Source organism: Protopterus annectens, chromosome 6.part0 (assembly GCF_019279795.1).
Source record: "Protopterus annectens isolate FY-2018-M chromosome 6.part0, PAN1.0, whole genome shotgun sequence".
NCBI classification, from domain to species: Eukaryota; Metazoa; Chordata; order Ceratodontiformes; family Protopteridae; genus Protopterus; species Protopterus annectens.
In genome coordinates, this window is record NC_056737.1 from 412642319 (window position 1) to 412661741 (window position 19423).

Consider the following 19423-nt stretch of genomic DNA (forward strand, 5'->3'; position numbering starts at 1 on the left):
GGGTCTGGAACCTGAGAAGCTTTGCAAATATGATAGTTTAGATTAGCCAATGACTGTGTATAGCACTCCCAGGGTAGGATATATATATGTTCATAAGTTCATAGCATGTTCATCATAATTTCAGATGAGATGTGAGGTGGTCATTGTTATTAACAGAAAAATAATTCTAGCAGGTGTTACAATAGCTGAGTACCTGAAACTTTTCCAGACTACTAAATTCCTCTAAATCCCTCCCCTTTCCCACAGTACTCTGCTCTGAAACTTTCTGTACATATCTATTTTGTTGTTGTTTAGCATATAACATCTAAGAAATGACTCCAGGCTACTGGTATTTCTTTGTGGCACATTTAAAAATGCAATTGCAGCATCTCATTCATTTTGCAGAAGCTTCTTTCAGCTTTCTGATTTACTTCTCAAGTCTTGATTGGTTCACCTGTCCTTTTTGTTGAACTGTTTATTTCTTCTCTTCATTTGTTTCCTTGGGTAGGCCTCTTGTTGGTGTTCTTTCACCATTTTGTTATAAATTGCTGGTGGTATTGTTCTTGTCACTTGCTTTTGGTGTAAGCTTTTTCTATGTGGCATAAAAAAGCCTGAATTGTTTTTGCATTGCTGTTGGATGATGTTTTTGTGGTTTGAGATATCTTCCCTTTATGCCATCATAAGCCAAGCTTTTAGAAAGTGCAGGTGTAAGAATAATATCCTACACCAGGATAAGCAGATGTAGTGCTTAAAGTGTATGGGGAAGGGCAACATAAGTACCCTTAAGTGTCAAATTCGCTAAGAATTTACTCCAGATACCCTAAAGCAAATGTAAAACTCTATATATGTATGAGAAAATCATTTTGGCCTAACCCAGCACCTCCTCTTTGCAGCCATTCTCAGAATCAGTAGCATGTTGAGCATCAAATGAGTCACACTGGACTCAGAAATGCTAACTCAAGCCTCACAATCCAGTTAAAGCAAAGCCTTCTCCATTTGTAAGTTGTGGAGGTCAAATCTCCTCTAAATTAAATAAATCCAGGAGTCTATTATCCTTTGTTGACAGAGAAGCCCCACAAATATTAAGTAGGAAGACCAACACTAGAAAGATTTTCTTCCTTGTTGGTGCCCAAATTTACTACAAGAAGTTTGTCATTGTTCTTTCAGCATAAAAGGATAGGGCCTCCTCTGTTTTTTTAATCTTTCTCATAATTGTTCCAGACTTTCCTCAGTGGTATTTATGGTGTCAGTGGTAATACTGACTTTACTAACATTGACCTACATGAGGTCAATGTCTGAAAACACACTTACTGTAGACCCAGTTACAAGACTGCAATTTTCAACATCAACAATTAAGATGTCAAATAAGCCACCAGTTTCAGTGTCTTTAGCATCAGTATTGTAATTGCTGAAGAAGTTGTAGTTATCACCACTGGGGGTTGGTCTATCAGAGTCTAGCTCTATGCCAAACCTGTTGGTACCAGTGCTAGTGCCAGAGGGGTAGCCTTCCAGTTGCTGGCTATAGTGCCCTTGTACATGATGTGCAGACTTTGTTTCCAGTGCTGCAGACTGCAAATGTCATCTTTGACATCTGATCAGCTGAAATGCAGGTACCAGAGCAGGCAGCAGATCAGTTTCTTCCTGAATCCATGTCTTCTTTCTCTCTCTTGTGCAGCAGGCAAAGGGACCTGAGGGAATCTGACACAGTGACATTGGAACACAAATGTGCTTCTTCATCATATCCAAAGATTTTTTAGAAAGCACACATGAAATAGCAGCACATACATTCCACACTAAGTCTTTTAGATCAAGTGTCAAAGATGAGGAGAATGCCAGTTCCCTTATATCTCCCCCAAATGGCAGGAATGTATTAGAAGTGATGAGACAAAGAGAGGATGGCTCAATGATCCTGTATCCCTCTCACAGAGGACATTACATCAGGTCTTTCTGTCTACCCAACAGTCCTTTTTTTGGGGGGTGGGTTCCATAACATCATTCTACCATTTCAGCTCCCAAGTGCCCCACATCCATGCCAGATCTTGCAGCTAATCTCCTATCCCCTGGACTTAACTCTGCTATTTCTGGGGTCAGTCTTGGATCTTAGATCATCCTGGTACTTGGCTGTCTTTTACATCCATATGGGTGTTTTTGTTTATATGCCCTACTCACTCCCTTCCCCACCTCCTGTGCTCATCAACTACATCTGAGAGCAACTCTCCTCTTTGAACCATTCCTCACTTTAGGGAGCATTATCAACAAATGACTTCTCACTCAGGACAGGCATGCCCATCCTCCCTGCTGCTCCATCAGTCACCTGAGCTGCTAATCAAACCCAGGTCACCTGGACTGTAGTCAGGATTTTTCCCTCTACACCACTGGAGCAGCCTCTAATGTTCCTTTTTGGTGGTCCTTCATTTGTACCCATGTTAAGGTCACCACCAGTGCAGCATTAGTGATCACAGACACTATGGCTGCATTTCAAAGGAAACCAAAACAGGGTGCTTTAAAGTGAACTTGGCTAAAACACTAAGACTGTATCCACTTTTACTATGAAAAATATGACTAGTGTTTCTAGTGTTTGCCTTCTCTTCTAAAAGCAGATTCTACTAGAGCAATTGTTACATCACAATCCCTTTTTCATAATGCAGTCTTAGATGATATTTGTCTAATAGATAAGTGATCTTCACTGAATGCTTTATCAAGACACTGCAAGATGGATATGGTATCCAGGTCTAGGACTTCTCTGAGCCCACAGTAATCAGGTATGAGTTGTTATGAGGGAAACCATGCAAAAGGATGTCTGCTCTGCTATTAACAAGGATTTAACTCCTCATACCAGCTAAGAAAGGTAAGTACTTAACAATAAATCTGGATCATTGTTTCTTTGTTTATTTATTGGTGTTTGTTTAGCAGGATAGAGTACGGATCCCAGTGCACCATTTTTTTACTGAGCTTGGGAGTACGTACTCCGTACGTACAGTGAACAAAGATAAAAGAATTGACAATATTTATGACATTGATTATAATTACAAATAATATAATATGTTAAGTTGTCATTCTCGCCTTCATTCTTGCTGGATGGGTTCGGAGCCGATCCTCGGCTCCGACTCAGCTTATACTATAGCGCAAGAGCTATTTTTACCGGCTCGAGGCAGCCCTGTAACCCACAATACCATGCGCTAACTCCCCAGATCTCGTTTGCCGCTTCGCTGCGAGGTTGTCTTTTTTTACCGGCTCAGGTCAGTAAGAGATTTATTCTATTTAACTAAAATTTCAGGTAGTTTCTCCAGTTAGTTACCCTTGTTTAGGTCACTACTAATTGTACAACCCTTTTTGTAGCCCTGTTTCCCTTCTCTAGTAAATTTTTATCTTTGGGCCTACGGGCTTTACCTTAGTTTTCCCCACCCCTTATAGTGTCTGTGTGTGTGGGTTTTAGTCAGTTCCCTTAACTTTCCAAATTTTAAGTTGAGTGTGTGTGTGGACTGACTGTGTTTACTGTGGATAGGACTATGTCCAAAGACACTAAGGTCACGGGATTCAAGAAGTGTGACTCGTGCTGTCAAAAAATGTCTCTGACAGACATTCACACTTCTTGTGTCTATTGCTTGGGGCCTTTACACCTGCAGGACTCTTGTTCTGTCTGTCACGGGTTTAGTTCAAGAGTCCTGCAGGAGAGGTGTAATAAGCTCATCCTAAGGGGCTTGTTAAAGCCTGATGACTCCCCGTCAAAGTCTGGCTCGGGGAAGTCTTCAAAAACCGCCAAACCCTTGGCTCCAGCTTCTGAGTCGAGAGCTGGCATTATCGAGATGGCTCCGACATTGGTTCCATCCGGATCCGAGGTGGGTAAACTGGTATCTGCTCCGAAACCAGCATCAGAGCCGACCCCAGCGCGCAAGTGCTCTAGATCCCCCACGATAGACTCTGTCCGATCGGCTCCGAGATCCCCTCTCCTATCGGAGCGGAGTCATAGGACTCACTGATCTAGGTCATCCAGGCTGTCCGATCATGACATCGAGAGGGTGGTCAGTAGGCTCATAAAATCTCAGGCACTAGCCCAAATGCTCCAGAGCCCATCTTACCAGACTGTGGCTCCTTTGGTACCGCCATCGATTCCTCCTCCGACTCACCTCTCGAGTTCGGAGCCGGCGTTTGTCAGAACCGTAACCTTACCCACGTCGGAGCCGATACTCCCACCTTCGGCTCCGGTGTCGTTGGCTCCAACCTCTTCATTGGTTCCGTCCGTGGAGAGGTCCGGGCGCCGGGACTCCATTGTCAGCTCCAAGGGGGCAAGTGGCATCGGACCCTTGTCTGACCCCGCTCTCCCTCTCGGAGCTTCGGCTCTGGTTAGTTCGGCCCCGACATAATTCTCGGAGCCTTCTCTGTCGGTGCCGGGGGCGGTTCCGGTCTCTTCGGAGCCGGGACTAACTTTGGTATCTGATAGGGGAGCCTTCGAGGTGATGAGGAGTGTGCTGGACCCAGTGTCCACTCCAAGGTTAAGTTCTACAGCTCCTCCCTCTACAGTGCCTGTTATGGTCTCTGGCCACCCTCCTTATATCTGACAGCAGAGATCCGAAGCGTAGGGTACCCACCTTGGGTGTCTCCTCCTCTTCCGAGGGCTCCCCTGAAGTTTCAGGGGAACCCCCTAGGAAGTGCAAGAGGAAGCACATAGACTCCCCTGAGTCTGTCACATCAGACACCGACTTGGATGAGTCGGAGGGTTCCCCCAGATCCCCCTCTGAGGATGTCTCTTTCTCAGACATCCTAGAGATCCTAAAACAGAGGGGAAATTGGTCCACTCTCAAACCTTCCGAGGATGAGTTGGTTTACCTTGACGCTTTTGGATCTCGCCCTTCCACCTCCTGGGTGTCTCCCCCTTTTGACCCACTAATGGAGGTAGTGGCTAGAAAGACATGGGTAGCTCCTGACTCAATCGAACCTACCCCTAGGAGGCCTTCTAAATTTATTTCTGCACCAGAGGATAAGTCCTTTCTCACCAAAGGTGTTTCAATTGATGCTATGGTGGTAGCAGCAGCCACTAAGAAGGAATTGGCTGATCCTTCTGTACCTGTTCATCCTCCTAACAATGAGTCCAGGACCATGGACAGGTACGGCAAGCAGACATTTGCTTCAGCGACCTTTACTATGCGATCGCTGAACTACTTATGTCATTTCACCCACCTTCAGAGAGACCTGCTCAAAGAGCTGGGTGAAATGGTACAGGATCCTTCTGCTGCGGGGTATCAGGACAAGATAAACTCCCAGCTGGCCACCCTGAACTCCATTTTAACTCCTCCATGCGGCTTATCTCTTACGCAGCCGATGGAGCGAGTAGGGCTGCTGGCACAGGTGTTGCGTTGAGACGTCACGCTTGGATGCGACTCTGTAACTTTGCCGATCTCTTCAAGGTGTCCTTCACCAACACCCCCTTTGATGGTTCAGAATTGTTTGGACCTCAGGTGAAGAATACCCTCACCAGATGCGAGCAAGATGGTAAGACTCTCTCTGCTGTGGGAGTCCATTTTTCCACACCTTCTAGATGTTATCCTAGACAGAGAGGTGGAAAGATGTGGTTCTGCAAACCTCAGGGAGTCGTGCCTGCCACACGTGGTGAATTTCCCCCTAGAGGCAGAGGGGGGAATAATAACAGACACTGCCCTAGGGGCAGAGGGGGTCCACAGAACCAGGGTTCCAGGGAATCTTTCCCTGACCAGCCCTTTCAGCATCCCTGAGAAGCTGCCGGACTGTCCGCCTTCGGAGGCAGTCGGGGGAAGATTATCTCTGTACCCGGAAGCCTGGCAATCCCTCTCCCAAGACACATGGGTACAGAAGATCATATCCGAGGGTTACAAAATTCCCTTCATTTCCCTTCCGGTACAACCGCCAAGACCCCTACCAGACGTACCACCCGCACAAAGGGGTCAGGCTCAGCTAGAAATAAAAAAGCTGTTAACAAAAAGAGTCATCCAGGCAGTCCCAGCAGATCAGCTAGGATCCGGAATCTACTCCAGATTCTTTTTGGTACCAAAAAAGACTGGAGACTGGAGACCCATTTTGGACCTCAGCAGATTGAACAACTCTGTACAAAAGACAAAATTTCGGATGGTAACACTGCAGTCCATTCTACCCTTTTTGGGCAGAGACAACTGGATGTGCTCCTTAGACCTCCAGGATGCATACTATCATATAAAGAGACACAGGCGCTCCAGGAGGTTTCTCCGCTTCCGGCTGGGAGCCAGTCATTATCATTTCAGAACCCTGCCCTTTGGTCTCACCACAGCCCCCCGGGTGTTCAACAAATGCTTGGCAGTGGTCATGGCTCACCTGAGACAAAAAGGATTCCAGGTGTTTCCATATCTAGACGACTGGCTCATTTCCACTACCACCAAGCAGCATCTTATAATGGCCAGGGATTACACTATTCAACTTTGCAACAGTCTAGGTATTTCTATAAATTTTGCAAAGTCCTCCTTGTTGTCTTGTCAATGTATAAACTTTATAGGCGCCGTATTAAACACCACAGAAATGTCTGCAACATTACCACCTCAGAGAGTGTCAGACATAAGGCGAAATGTTCAGTCCCTGTTTCAGCCCAACAGACTTCAAGTCAAGCTAGTATTGAAAGCGTTAGGCCTCATGGCAGCGGCGATTCTTCTACTCCCATTAGCCCGCTTCCACATGAGGCTCCTTCAGTGGATGCTGTTTTCTCAGTGGTCCTTTCAACAGCTACCAATGACTCACAATATTTTGATAACCCCTTCTTGCAAGAATCATCTCTCCTGGTGGATGGTTTCCCCTCAGCTTTTTCAGGGCAGACCCTTTGTTCTCCCCCCTCCAGTTGCCACGGTGACAACGGATGCCTCCCTGATCGGGTGGAGGGGGCGTTACCAGGGCAGGACAGTCCAGGGCACATGGCAACAATCAGAACGCCACCTGCACATAAATGTCCTGGAGATGAGGGCGGTGCTTTTGACGTTGCAAGCCCTTCAGAGCTCTCTTCCCACAGGGACTATAGCAATTCAAATGGACAATATGTCTGTAGTGTGGTACATAAACAAGCAGGGCCGAACAAAGTCCTACCCCCTATGTCGAGAAGCACTCAGACTTTGGCAATGGGCGATTTCCTCTCTATGGTTTCTGATAGCAATGCACATCACCAGGAAGTCCAATGTCATAGCGGACAGATTGAGCAGAACTATCCTCATGCCTCACGAGCGGTCTCTAAATCAACCGGTAGCAGACAGAATATTTCAGAAGTGGGGCCAGCCTTGCTGCGATCTTTTCGCAACTCCTCAAAACAGCAAGTGCCTCGACTTCTTCACACTCTTTCCTCTACCTGGCCATCCCCCCAGAGACGCTCTTGTTCACATTTGGCCCCAGGGTCTTTTATATGCCTTTCCTCCCTTGCCATTGATACCACAATTAATTCAGAAAGCAACCGCATTGAGATCCAAAATGATCCTCATTGCCCCGTTTTGGCCTCGACAAGTATGGTTTCCGTTTCTGCACAGTTACCTACTGGAACAGCCTTGGCATCTGGAACCCGTTCCGGATCTGTTGACCCATCTCACGAGCAAGCTGCATCAGTCTCTTCATTCCCTCAACCTCACAGCTTGGTTGCTCCACTTCCAGCCTTAGCCAGGCTTCCCCTTATTTCTCCTCCTGTTCGTGATATCATTCTAGCTTCCCATAAGTCCAATACTAGGAAGACGTATGCAAGTAAATGGAAGCGTTTTTCGCATTGGGCACAAACTAAGTCCCTAGATCCTTTCCATGCACCCATTCATAAGGTTCTAGATTTTCTGGCAGAGCTTTTTCATTCAGGGTCATCGTCGGCCACTATCAGGGTGCAATTAGCGGCCATTGCTAATTTTCATGTTGGGCTCTCAGAAGCAAATATTATGTCCCACAAACTTTGTAAAGCCTTCCTCAAGGGCATCTTTTTGCTTAGACCTCCAGTTGATCCACCTCCACAATGGGATTTGAATTTAGTTCTAACCTCATTGATTCTGCCTCCCTTTGAACCTGCAGCTTCTTGTTCCCTAAAGCTTCTTTCTTGGAAAACTCTGTTTTTAGTAGCCATAACATCTGCCAGAAGGGTATCGGAACTTCAAGCTTTGTCGGTCCGTCCCCCTTATTTGGTCTTTCACAAAGACAGGGTAACTCTCAGAACAAACCCTTCCTTCCTACCAAAAGTGTCCTCGGAAACAAATCTAAACCACTCCATTGACTTGCCTGTCTTCTTCCCAGACTATGCCAACAGGGCTGAACAGAAATTACATTCATTAGATGTTCATCGCCAATTACGGTATTATCTAGACAGGACAAAACAACTCAGAAAGTCAGACCAGCTCTTTCTCTCTTATGCTGCAGGAAAGAAAGGGCTTCCGGTATCGAAGGTTACTCTTTCCAGATGGTTGACATCTATTATTACCTTTGTCTATGAGTTGAGACACAGGCAACTTCTGTCTAGGCCTAAGGCTCATTCAACCAGGGAACTATCAACATCAACGGCATTTCAAGCAAGGTTACCACTAGATGCCATATGTGCAGCAGCTACATGGGCTTCCAAACATACCTTTATTGCCCATTACAAACTTGATATAGCCTCCAGAAATAGAGCTGACTTTGGTTCCACCATACTCAGGACTCTGCTCCATTGAGCCACCCAGGACTAAGATGCTAGGGACGCTGTCCCATCCAGCAAGAATGAAGGCAAGAATGACAACTTAACATTAAGAAGTTATGTTCTTAGCATAACGTTCCATGTTAGTTGTCTTCTTCTCGCCTTCTTTCTTGCATCCCTCCCTCCTGCCCCTAGCCTGGATAGACTTCAGGTCTCTGAGTCCTTCCATTTCTGGAGATATAACATGTTACGGTTTCCCAGTATCCTTAATGTTACTAGCAGGGAGCCCGTACTTGCAAATGAGGATTATGATATTATGATATTATATTTATACTATGTCTTAGCTTCCAAACGAGATCTGGGAAGTTAGCGCATGGTATAGTGGGTTATAGGGCTGTCTCGAGCCGGTAAAAATAGCTCTCGAGCTATAGTATAGGCCGAGTCGGAGCTGAGGATCGGCTCCGAACCCATCCAGCAAGAAAGAAGGCGAGAAGAAGACAACTAACATGGAACGTTATGGTAAGAACATAACTTCTTAATCTAGTATAATGATTAAATACATGGAGTTCAAAACTAACAGTATTAAAAAAAATTAAATAAAGTAGAGGCAAATGCCCTACTTGGGTACCAGGAGGGACAGATGCTGTGTGTGGAAATGTACAGGAATATGTGAATGTGGACTGGTTATGTGTGTGGTGTGCCTGATGAAGTCTGGATAGCATTAAGGTAGGAAGACACTTATTATAAGACAGCTGGAGGGTAATGTGGGTTTTGTAATGGGTTGCTTGCATCGCATTGTATCCTGTAGGAGGGGGTACTTTATTTATTTATATTTTTTTGTGGTCTGTCTTCCAAAATGCTTGATCTTTATGAAATATTCTTTTACCTTACTAGGTGAAAGAATGCATGCTTTAAGAATCAGAGCTATCGATTTTTTAAGTCAATTTCTATTTTCATTGCTATGAAGTAGCTGTTATTGTATAACTAATAGTATTATCTGTTACTTGTGTGTTACTTCTGATGTCAATCTGTAATTTACTTAAATTATTTTTATAAAGAGAATTGAAAAAAAGAAAGTTACATGGGTCCTAAGGAATTTTTTTTTTTTGCAGCTGGTCAAATTGTGGAGAAAGTCAGCATTGACAAGATTCGCTTTTTCCGAATTGAGAAATTTTATGCTGTGAAGTCAGGAAAATGGTACTTTGAATTTGAAGCTGTTACTGGAGGAGAAATGCGTGTTGGCTGGGCAAGGCCTGGATGCAGACCTGATGTAGAACTTGGTTCTGATGACCAAGCCTTTGTATTTGATGGCAGCAAGGTTAATGGCTTATTTGTTATGTATGTAATGCCAGTTGTACCAGGCTGTTTCACGGTAGAAGAAGAAAACACGACTGTAGCATGCCTCTATCATAACACTTCTTAAGAAAGCATATTGTTTTCTTGAAAATGTTTGTCTTGTTCATACTTTTTTTCTAATCTGTTGTTTATTATTTAATATAATACCTAATTCTAACACTTGCACCTTGCCAACCTCTGTATTTAAGAACATAAGTGAATGCCTGCCAAGTCTTACCAACTAAAGATTATTCTGCCTCCCACTCATGAACAATTAGAGTAATGCAACCAGTGTTTAAGCAGAAGAATTTTAAAAGTGAGAAGTTCTAATGAATGTATATACTAAGTTATATGGTATTACCACATTGCTATGCACTTGTACAATTTCTACAAGTGAACTGTCATCAGCATTAAGTCAAATGTCATATAGCTAAGTCTGCAGCACTAAGTCATCATTCAGCTATGTCTAAAACCTACCACCATTATCTGTACATATCACTTCAACAATTCTGTTTACAACTGATATTGTGTAAGATAGACTTAGCAGTATTGTTCTGTGGGCATCTTCCAATATGATGGATGGACATTGTCCATGCGTACCAAATCTGCCCTGCTGCATTATTTGTACTCAGCATTAGATTATTAGGTCTACACAACTATCAGGTAAAGAGACTACAGCCTGGTCATCTTTTATTATTCTTGTTTGTTTGACCCTTAATGTTTTGGCATAGTAAACATTCAGATTAAATATGTTAGCATACTATACCAATGGGCATGAACTTTAGTGTCTGTCTCATACTTCACTGTATGTGCATTGCAGTACGATTGCCAGTCATTTGTGTTGTTGTCATGCTGCCACAGTGGCAGTAATGCTCCATAGTCAAGGAAGATTACTCTCTAGATTCTTGGTATAAAGGACACAGATATACAAAGAAGAGTTTTAACCATGTTGCAGTACATGTCCCAATATGTTATTTTTGTAACTTAAAAGATTGCCAGGATGTAATTGCCATCTCAGTTGTATAGATGTTTAAAGTTCTGACAATGTCACAGAAGACCCAAGTCCAAATAGCTGCTTGGGTGGCCCGTAGGAGTTGGCTAGAAAGGATGAAAGTGAATTGCTGCAGCCAAGGCATAAAAAAGGAACTCTGAGGTTGAAGAGCCACAGCTGTTTAAACAAATGAAAAGGAGTACTGCTAATGAATGAATTCAGACAATCAACAGTGCTTGTATTTGACTCCTGTCTTGTAATCACACACCCTAACTTCTTGCAGCCAGGACAGCTGAGCATTTCACCCACCATCTGGTTCAGCTACCTTGCCACAGGGGTGAAACCTACTGGGGACACTAGATGCTACTCAGTGGAGTTTGAGACTGCCAAGCCTGTGCTGTTACAGTGCATCTCACACTAGCAGATGAGGGGAACTATGTGTGCAGAGTGCACTTCCCCTCAGGAGACAGCAATGGCAGAGCTCACAATGCTCCCAAGAGGGAAAGGATAGGCCTCATCCAAAACCAGCAAGCCGGCCCACTCAGTATTACTTAGCTGTAACAGAGAATGGAGAGTAGTTTAGAAAAATAAGCCACATAATTTTTGACAATTTTGGGAATGCCCAGCTCCTCCACCCTTGAAATGAATGGTCTGATTGGGTGCCAGTAGTTGAGTCATCAGGTAAGGTCCTTGGGGGGCAAAAAAAAAAAGATGGTCAGGATGTACCACCATTACAAATGAACTGTATTTTTGTCTTCTCAGGGATTACGCTGGAATCAAGGAAGTTCGTTCTTCGGTCGTATGTGGCAGCCAGGTGACGTTGTTGGCTGCATGATCGATCTAAAAGATAAATCAATAATATTCACCCTTAATGGAGAACTGCTGATTACAAACAAAGGCTCAGAGCTGACATTTGCAGATTTTGATATTCATGATGGTGAGTTTCTATCGCTTGCATGTTATGCTGCTTCAGAACTGGTTAATGCATGTGAAAGGGTAAAAAGCTTTACCCAGTTGTTAAAAGTACTTTGCACAAAATGAAAGGTGTATGTTTGATGACACAGTTGTAGAATATTATAGCAATAACCCACGCCTGGGTGTGGGTAATGTGGGATTTACCCACGGTTGGCATGGTTTGGTCCTGAGGGCAAAGCCCGAGGGACCAAAGACAACCGTGGGTAAATCCCGCATTACCCACACCCAGAAGTGGTTATTATACTATGACATTATTTAAGAAAAGAAATAATTTCTTTTCTTAAATAATGGCATTGTATAATGCCTCTTTGCTGCCCTTCCGCAGCTGTCTGGTATCCGCGGCAGTTCTGATGTACTGCGCATGACTACGCAGTACATCAGATCTGTGGGCAAAAACAGCGGAGAAAGCAAGATCTCCATTGCTTTTTACTGTTTCGCTATGTTAAATGGGTTTAACATAGCGAGACAGCTTTAAAATAAGCAACAGAGATGTCCGTTGCTTATTTTAAAGCTGTCTCGCTATGTTAAACCCATTTAACATAGAAAAACAGTAAAAAGCAATGGAGATCTTGCTTTCTCCATTGCTTTTTTTTTTTTAAACCTGTCTCACTATGTTAAATGGGTTTAACATAGCGAGACAGCTTTAAAATAAGCAACGGAGATCTCCATTGCTTATTTTAAAGCTGTCTCGCTATGTTAAACCCATTTAACATAGCGAGACAGGTTTTAAAAAAAAGCAACGGAGAAAGCAAGATCTCCATTGCTTTTTACACACTGTGTCGCTATGTTAAAGGAGTTTAACATAGCGAGACAGCTTTAAAAAAAGCAACGGAGATCTCCGTTGCTTTTTTTAAACCTGTCTCTCTATGTTAAACTCTTTTAACATAGTGCGACAGTGTTTTAAAAGAGACTTATACTAATGGAAAAAGTCCGGGCGACCGGACCTTTTTCCATTAGTATAAGTCAATTTACAACGTGCACTCTGGCCAATCAGCATGCACGTTTTGGAATATTAATGGGGGGTCATGGTATAATTGCAGATTTATTATGTGTGAATGCTTGAAAAGGCAACATCCTAAATTATTGAGTCAACAAATGCTTTGCCCAGAAATCTAACATTATAAAAATAATTTGCTTTATTACTACTAATTACTTCTTCTGAAGATGTTCTTGATTTGTAGAGGAACGGAAGCACTTAATAAATATTTTTTGTTTATATGCTGTGGTGAAGTTCTGTATGCAATGCGTACATGTTTTTTCTTATTTTTTACTCAGCCACCCATTCACTAAGGCTCTCAATTATATTTTGATATGCTGATATACACACTCTTTTACTTCTCTTACCTGTTCTGTAAGTCACCACAACATCCCACAAATCATTATATCCTGTTGTATCAAATGCCTTACTAGTATCACCTACCATACGTTTCACATCCTCCCTTTTACTTATATCATCTACAATTGCTCTCACAATCAATAATAATTCTTTACATCCCATTCCTTTTATACCATATATACTTTCTTCCATAATATCCCTTGTACTTCTTTCCATTCTCATCTGTATTATTCTCATAAAATGTTATAATGTGTATTTAGTGTGATCTTTCTTTCATATATATGTTAATATCTCACTACATAATTCTTCATAAGCAAACCTTTCTTTCATCCATTCATCAGAACTACTTGAGTAAAGTTTATTCCTAGCAAAGATACTTTATTAATTAAAAAATACACCCACCCCCCAATTTGTACCACATCACCCAAACACTTTTGTCTTTATTCAAGGTCATTCACAAAATGTTCTCATTGTCAATCCACTAATTTCTTGTACATTCCATACCCTGTACCATCTGGTCCTGATACTGAGACAACATTTACTTTCCTAAGTACTTCATCCAGTTCACTAATAGTAGTTTCTTTTTCAAATTCTTTTTTAACTTGTTCCGGACAATTTTTACTTTCCATTCTCTTTTTAACATATACTGTGCTGCAATACACACAATTTGCTTTAGTGTTCTTTTTACGTCTTCTTTTACATTTATCACTTCCCTCATTATACTAATATCCTTCTTTACTATGATACCAAAATATGCAGATACCTTCTGCCTTTCTTCCTTGTAAATATATTTGCCTAAACAGTACTGCCTTAATATTTCCTCAATTTATTTTATACATTTCTTTTTCACATCATAATCCTCTCTTATATTATTTTTTAAATTCTCTAATACAGTTCTATAAATGTTCATGTACTTCATTTTATCTTCTTTTCTTACATTATCCTGACATTGAAAAACACTTACTGTTCTTCTTTTTACATTCAGTCCACCATTCTGACCAGTTTTTATAGAAGTCGTCCATGGCTATGTGATCCTTCTATAACTGCAAGACTTCCCATTCTCCAGTTTCATCCCATGATTTCTCATTTATTCTTTTTCTTCCCTTTTTACTGGTTTAATATACTCCCTTTCTTCCATCACCTCCATCCATACTGTTAAATAGTCTAAAAAGCACACCACAATCATCATCTGCTATCTCCAAGCCTTCTGAGTATGCAAAATTATCAGTTTCATGTCCAAGTGCCCCTTCTGTAAGTGTATTGACTTTTGTTCCACACAGCTAACTAACCCCATTTTATCACTTCTTGTATTTTTTATATCTTTCCTTTCTTTTTATATCATCCCCTTAAATTGCAATTAAAGTACTTTGCAATTATAATTTTCATGTTAACCACCATGTAGTCTAATATTTGATGAAACAGTCTCTCTTTCATTGATAGTTACATATGCATATACTGCTGTAATTATTTCAGTTTTGCTTCAGATCAAGGTCTGTTAGTTTCTTGGTTAAGAATATTTCTTACCCGACACTTTATTGACTCTTGCATCTTAACTTTCAGTTTTATTTTCAGATCAAGGTCTTGTACTTGACTGGTTGAGAATGTTCACCACACATCACTTTACACAAGCACACAGTGAGTTCTCAGTAACCACTTTTCTGGCTACATTTATGTGTTATAAACATCCTGACTGTATACACCATGTCAAAGGTGTTTAGTGGCACAAATATAACTGCTACTAATGAGTATGTTCAATTGCCTCTCAAATGTCAGTGGTTTAATTGAGTCCTCTCACTAGTATCCTTCTGTTACTTTCTCAACCAGTTACCATGGTTATAGATTATAAGATGCAAAAATATATATTCAAGTACATGACTGTCACTGTTTTTTTAAATATAAATGTGATGAGTTGATTCAAACAAAGCGTGTCATAGCCTTGTCTTGTGAGGGATCTACTTCACTTCACCGAAATCCCATTTTACTGACATTCATTTCACTGAGACCAAATCACCTAAAGTTCACAACACTGACAACTCATTTCACTGAATCTTATTTCACTGAATTGTAAGCTACAGACTTGATGTGGCAGTATGTCGAGAACTGTCAGGCAAGTAAAAGGTATATGCTCTGTTCCTCACTGTAGTGTGACCTGGAGTTAGTATATATAGTTGGGGGGGCATAGCCCCCCCCCCCCACTTAGTTTGGTTTTATATTGCCTGTTTTTTGTTAAGAAGATATTTAAGTAGTTTTTAAGTTGTGGAAAGAGGTAGCCATTAGTTTTGTGAGTTTGTTTGTGTATGGTTTTCCATTTAGTCTTTAACATTTTAAGCTGTCGGTGAAATGAGATTCAGTGACATGAGTTGGCAGTGTTTTGAAGTTTAGGTGATTTGGCCTGAGTGAAACTGGATTTCGGTGAAGTGAAGTAGACCCCTTGTGAGATATTATGACTTCAGCTGCATCATGTCTAGACTGATTAGTAGATGATGTGGCAGTTATGTAAAACTTTAATGAGTGGAACTAGAGAGTCTAGTCATGCAATGACAAAAACAGCTACGCAGTATTAGTCGGGTCAGAAGTGTTGTAGAGTTGACCTCTGTTATCTGATGTGCATATGATTTTCCGTAAGTCATGATTAAGGAGGGGTACTGGTAAAAAAGTACGTGAGTCATCCTGTAGAACTGTTTTTTTTTTTGTTTATACTGTAGTTGTATGTCAGATGACAAATTTAGTAGTTGTCTGTGCTGATTAATCAAATTAATCTATGAGTTGTTGCCGATGAATACATTGATAATTAGGCAGACATGCAGTCAAAAAGAGAATATACAGATAAATATGTATAAATAAACAAGTATTATAATCCTTATGTACTGTGTCCTCAAATTTCACATGGCTGTCTAATGTTAAATTTTATGAAATTCACCAGCATGCCACTTCGTTAGGCAGCAAAGGCAAACATGGTTCAAATAAACTATTTTAATTAGGGTTTACTTAATTTAGGGTTTCACATAACACTGTCTTCAGAAAGTGTGGTTCAGATTTCTGCAGTCTGGAGCTGAAGTTATATGCAAATAGTTGGACGCTCTCCAATTCTGTTTATTCAATGACATTTTGAGCACCCTAGAAATGCAGAGCTCAATGAGTCAGTATCATTAAAGTTGTGTGTCTGTGAAATGCCTACATAAAATTGCTGGAGTCATCAGTACTACACCTGCTGAGGGATCATAGCTGCATATCTGTGAAACTGCTTTGATATTTCAAATGTAGTTAATGCATTTACTGGAAAAAAATTGCAATGAAATTATAATCTCAATCTTTATTGATTAATATTGTCAGTTTAGAGATATTTCTTTTTAGATTTTATTGTTTTCTTTCAAAATTCTAATAATAGTTTCCTCAGTAGTTCAATAGATTATCCCTAAAGATTTAATTGCAGCCTTATTTTCCAAATTCCACATTCTGTTTTGAAAGGGGAAAAAATCAGCCTGATTACATGCACAGATGTGGGGAAGGGGATATTCATAAGTTTGTTGCAGTGCTGTTAACTATTTCAACCCAGTTTTACAGAATGTGGATATACATGCATCTCTTGCATGCATCTGAGATGCTTAACTAGCCACTTTAGAAACATTACCATACTAGGCAGAAAAAATCACCAGATCCCATGGTCTTGATTTCTTAATGTAAATGTTTTACATATTTTTGTAGATAGGTTTGCATAACCCTGTGCATGTTATAGGTGTAGATGTATGGTGAAGTGTTATTTGTATGTGGGTTTATGGGTTTTATACTACTGTAGAAGTATAGCAGATTTGTTATTTTGAGAAGAAGACAAAACAAGCATCATATATACCTAGCTGATATCATTGGTATTTTGCAGGTTTTATTCCTGTTTGCTGCCTTGGTCTCTCCCAGATTGGTCGTATGAATCTTGGAAGGGATGCCAGTACTTTTAAATACTATACAATGTGTGGTCTCCAAGAAGGTTTTGAACCTTTTGCTGTCAATATGAATCATGATGTCCCTATGTGGTTCAGCAAACGGCTGCCAACTTTTGTCAATATTCCAGATGATCATAAACATATTGAGGTAAACCTGTAACAGCATGAATCAAGTCTTTCATTCACTGTGCCAGTTGTGATATAGCATAAGAAATGTCTAATAGAGGAATTGCGGGAATTATAATTAAATTTATTTTTTTCTTTTCCATTTTCTGCAGTATATAACTGCATAGCAGTGTAATGTACAAATTTAAATGCAGTCATACATTTAAATAACTGTATAAGTTTAAATTTTGTTGCTACATTTTTAGCCCTAAATGTAACTACACTTTTTATATAAAGCAAAAAAAAAACAAAACTTTGCAGTATGGCCTTCTGTTATTTACTACCAGTTCAGCACCATCACAGAGAAGCCTATTCCAAAGAAGGGGAATTCTCTGCGATACATATATGTGCCTACAACTTTCTTTTTTTATGTCACAGGCAAAGTTTAAAATCCCTAGATCTAATAATGCTGATGCTATTCTTTTTGTGGAAATGCAAAAGCTCCATCAGAGTGTAATCCAAGGATAGATCATCTCTCAACAGTCTGTAAGGAACAAAGAATAGAGACAGAGCTTTGAGGCAATCAGCACAGGATGTACTGTTTACGCCCTGTATAATTTTTGTGAGAAACCTCTGTGGACATTCCATTTGTTGCTTTGCCTGGTCAGGTACGTACCAAAGGGGTGTTTTACTCAAGATTATCCCCTGGTACTCACAAACATAGTTTATAGAAGAGTACACAACTTCCATGCACTGTGGTTCATATGCCATCAGTTAATACAACAGTTCATAGATGTGAATAGTTCTACTGATCACTATGGTAATGATGACCCTACATAGACAGTATTGTGTGGGTACAGATATAGAGTAAGTGGCAAGGCTATCCAACACATTCAGAAATGTCCTGAAGGGATCTAATGTTTCCACTGTTCCCATTGGTGGGAGGTCCACAAATCAGTGGTTGAGGGAGTTAGTATGTGTTGTTGTGGTTGCTGGTTGCACTGCACCACAGGTGCACACAGCAGGGTCTTTTGTTATGTCATTAAAGTGTACTATTTGTAGAAAAACAAAAGATGACTCCAAACAACCACAGCTGAGGATCCAACAGTTTAATGAAAGCACTGTTTAAAAAGCAAGGTAAGCTCTTTCAGAACAAGATTCCTTCTTCAGACCATGTGTGGCTCCAACTTTTGCTTTTGTGCCAGTTATTTGTGCTGCAGAATGTACTATTTGTCAACTGCAGACCAGATTTTACTGATGTGGTTGCTCGGTGATGCAATGCTGTGCAGCACATACCATACAGAGGATAATTAGTGTGCTGGGAATGTAAACAGCAGCTCTCTTAGTATGTGGTCCTGGCTGTGTTACTTATTTAGTTAGTCCCAGGTGGTACTCTGCTGTTTGATGTTTATGAGCTGTGGACAGTGTTAAGGAGGGTCATCTGCATAGTTACAAAGTGCACAGCTACATGATGGGGTAAAACCATACATGAGGACTTACCCCATTGTGCATCACTGTTCTTGAATCACACAGGACTTTGGTATTTCTTCTGCATACCAGCCCAACTCCAAGGCATGCAATGTTTATGAACAGCACCCACTGAGTGCTTATTCATTGAAAATTACACTCACAGAAAGTGGCCTTTTCCACAGTTATAGAACTAAGTTGGCTGGGAAGAGAAGTTGCCTGAACTGCACCTCCTTTACTTAAATGTATTCCTCATTTATTCCTCAACTGACGAGTCTCAGATCCAACCTTGGATCAGACTTGGCCACTTTTACAAGACTCACGGGTCCAGGTCTCAACCTCCTCCCTTTCCTCATAATGATCTACCATCCTGGTATATCTCAGGTCTTTTGGACATGGATTTTCTGCTCTCAAGCTAGGAGGTTAACAAGGAATTCTTATATCCATTTTTATGAGTTTTCTATCTGCAGTATATCTTTCCTTTCTTCTTCCTTCCTTTGCCCTTTTATGGAATCTTCCTAACATTCTAACTCTTCTTCTAATACTTTAATCTCCCTTTCCAGTTAGGCCTTTCTACCCTTTTTGGGGGTATTCTTCAAGATACCCTTGCTGACAATCTTTCTCTTTCTTTCTGTCCACTCTGTCTTAGGTACCTATATGGTATGCATGTGTAG

General features: G+C 41.1%; 1 protein-coding gene across 1 annotated transcript in view; it reads left to right on the forward strand.

The window, feature by feature from the left end:
* RYR3 (ryanodine receptor 3) overlaps nucleotides 1–19423 on the forward strand; it is a 3250282-nt gene that overhangs the window by 1601626 nt on the left and 1629233 nt on the right. The window contains exons 26-28 of the mRNA XM_044074157.1: nucleotides 9715–9920; nucleotides 11691–11865; nucleotides 17117–17325. Of these exons, the coding sequence (XP_043930092.1) occupies nucleotides 9715–9920; nucleotides 11691–11865; nucleotides 17117–17325 (590 nt within the window). The remainder of the gene's footprint in view (nucleotides 1–9714; nucleotides 9921–11690; nucleotides 11866–17116; nucleotides 17326–19423) is intronic.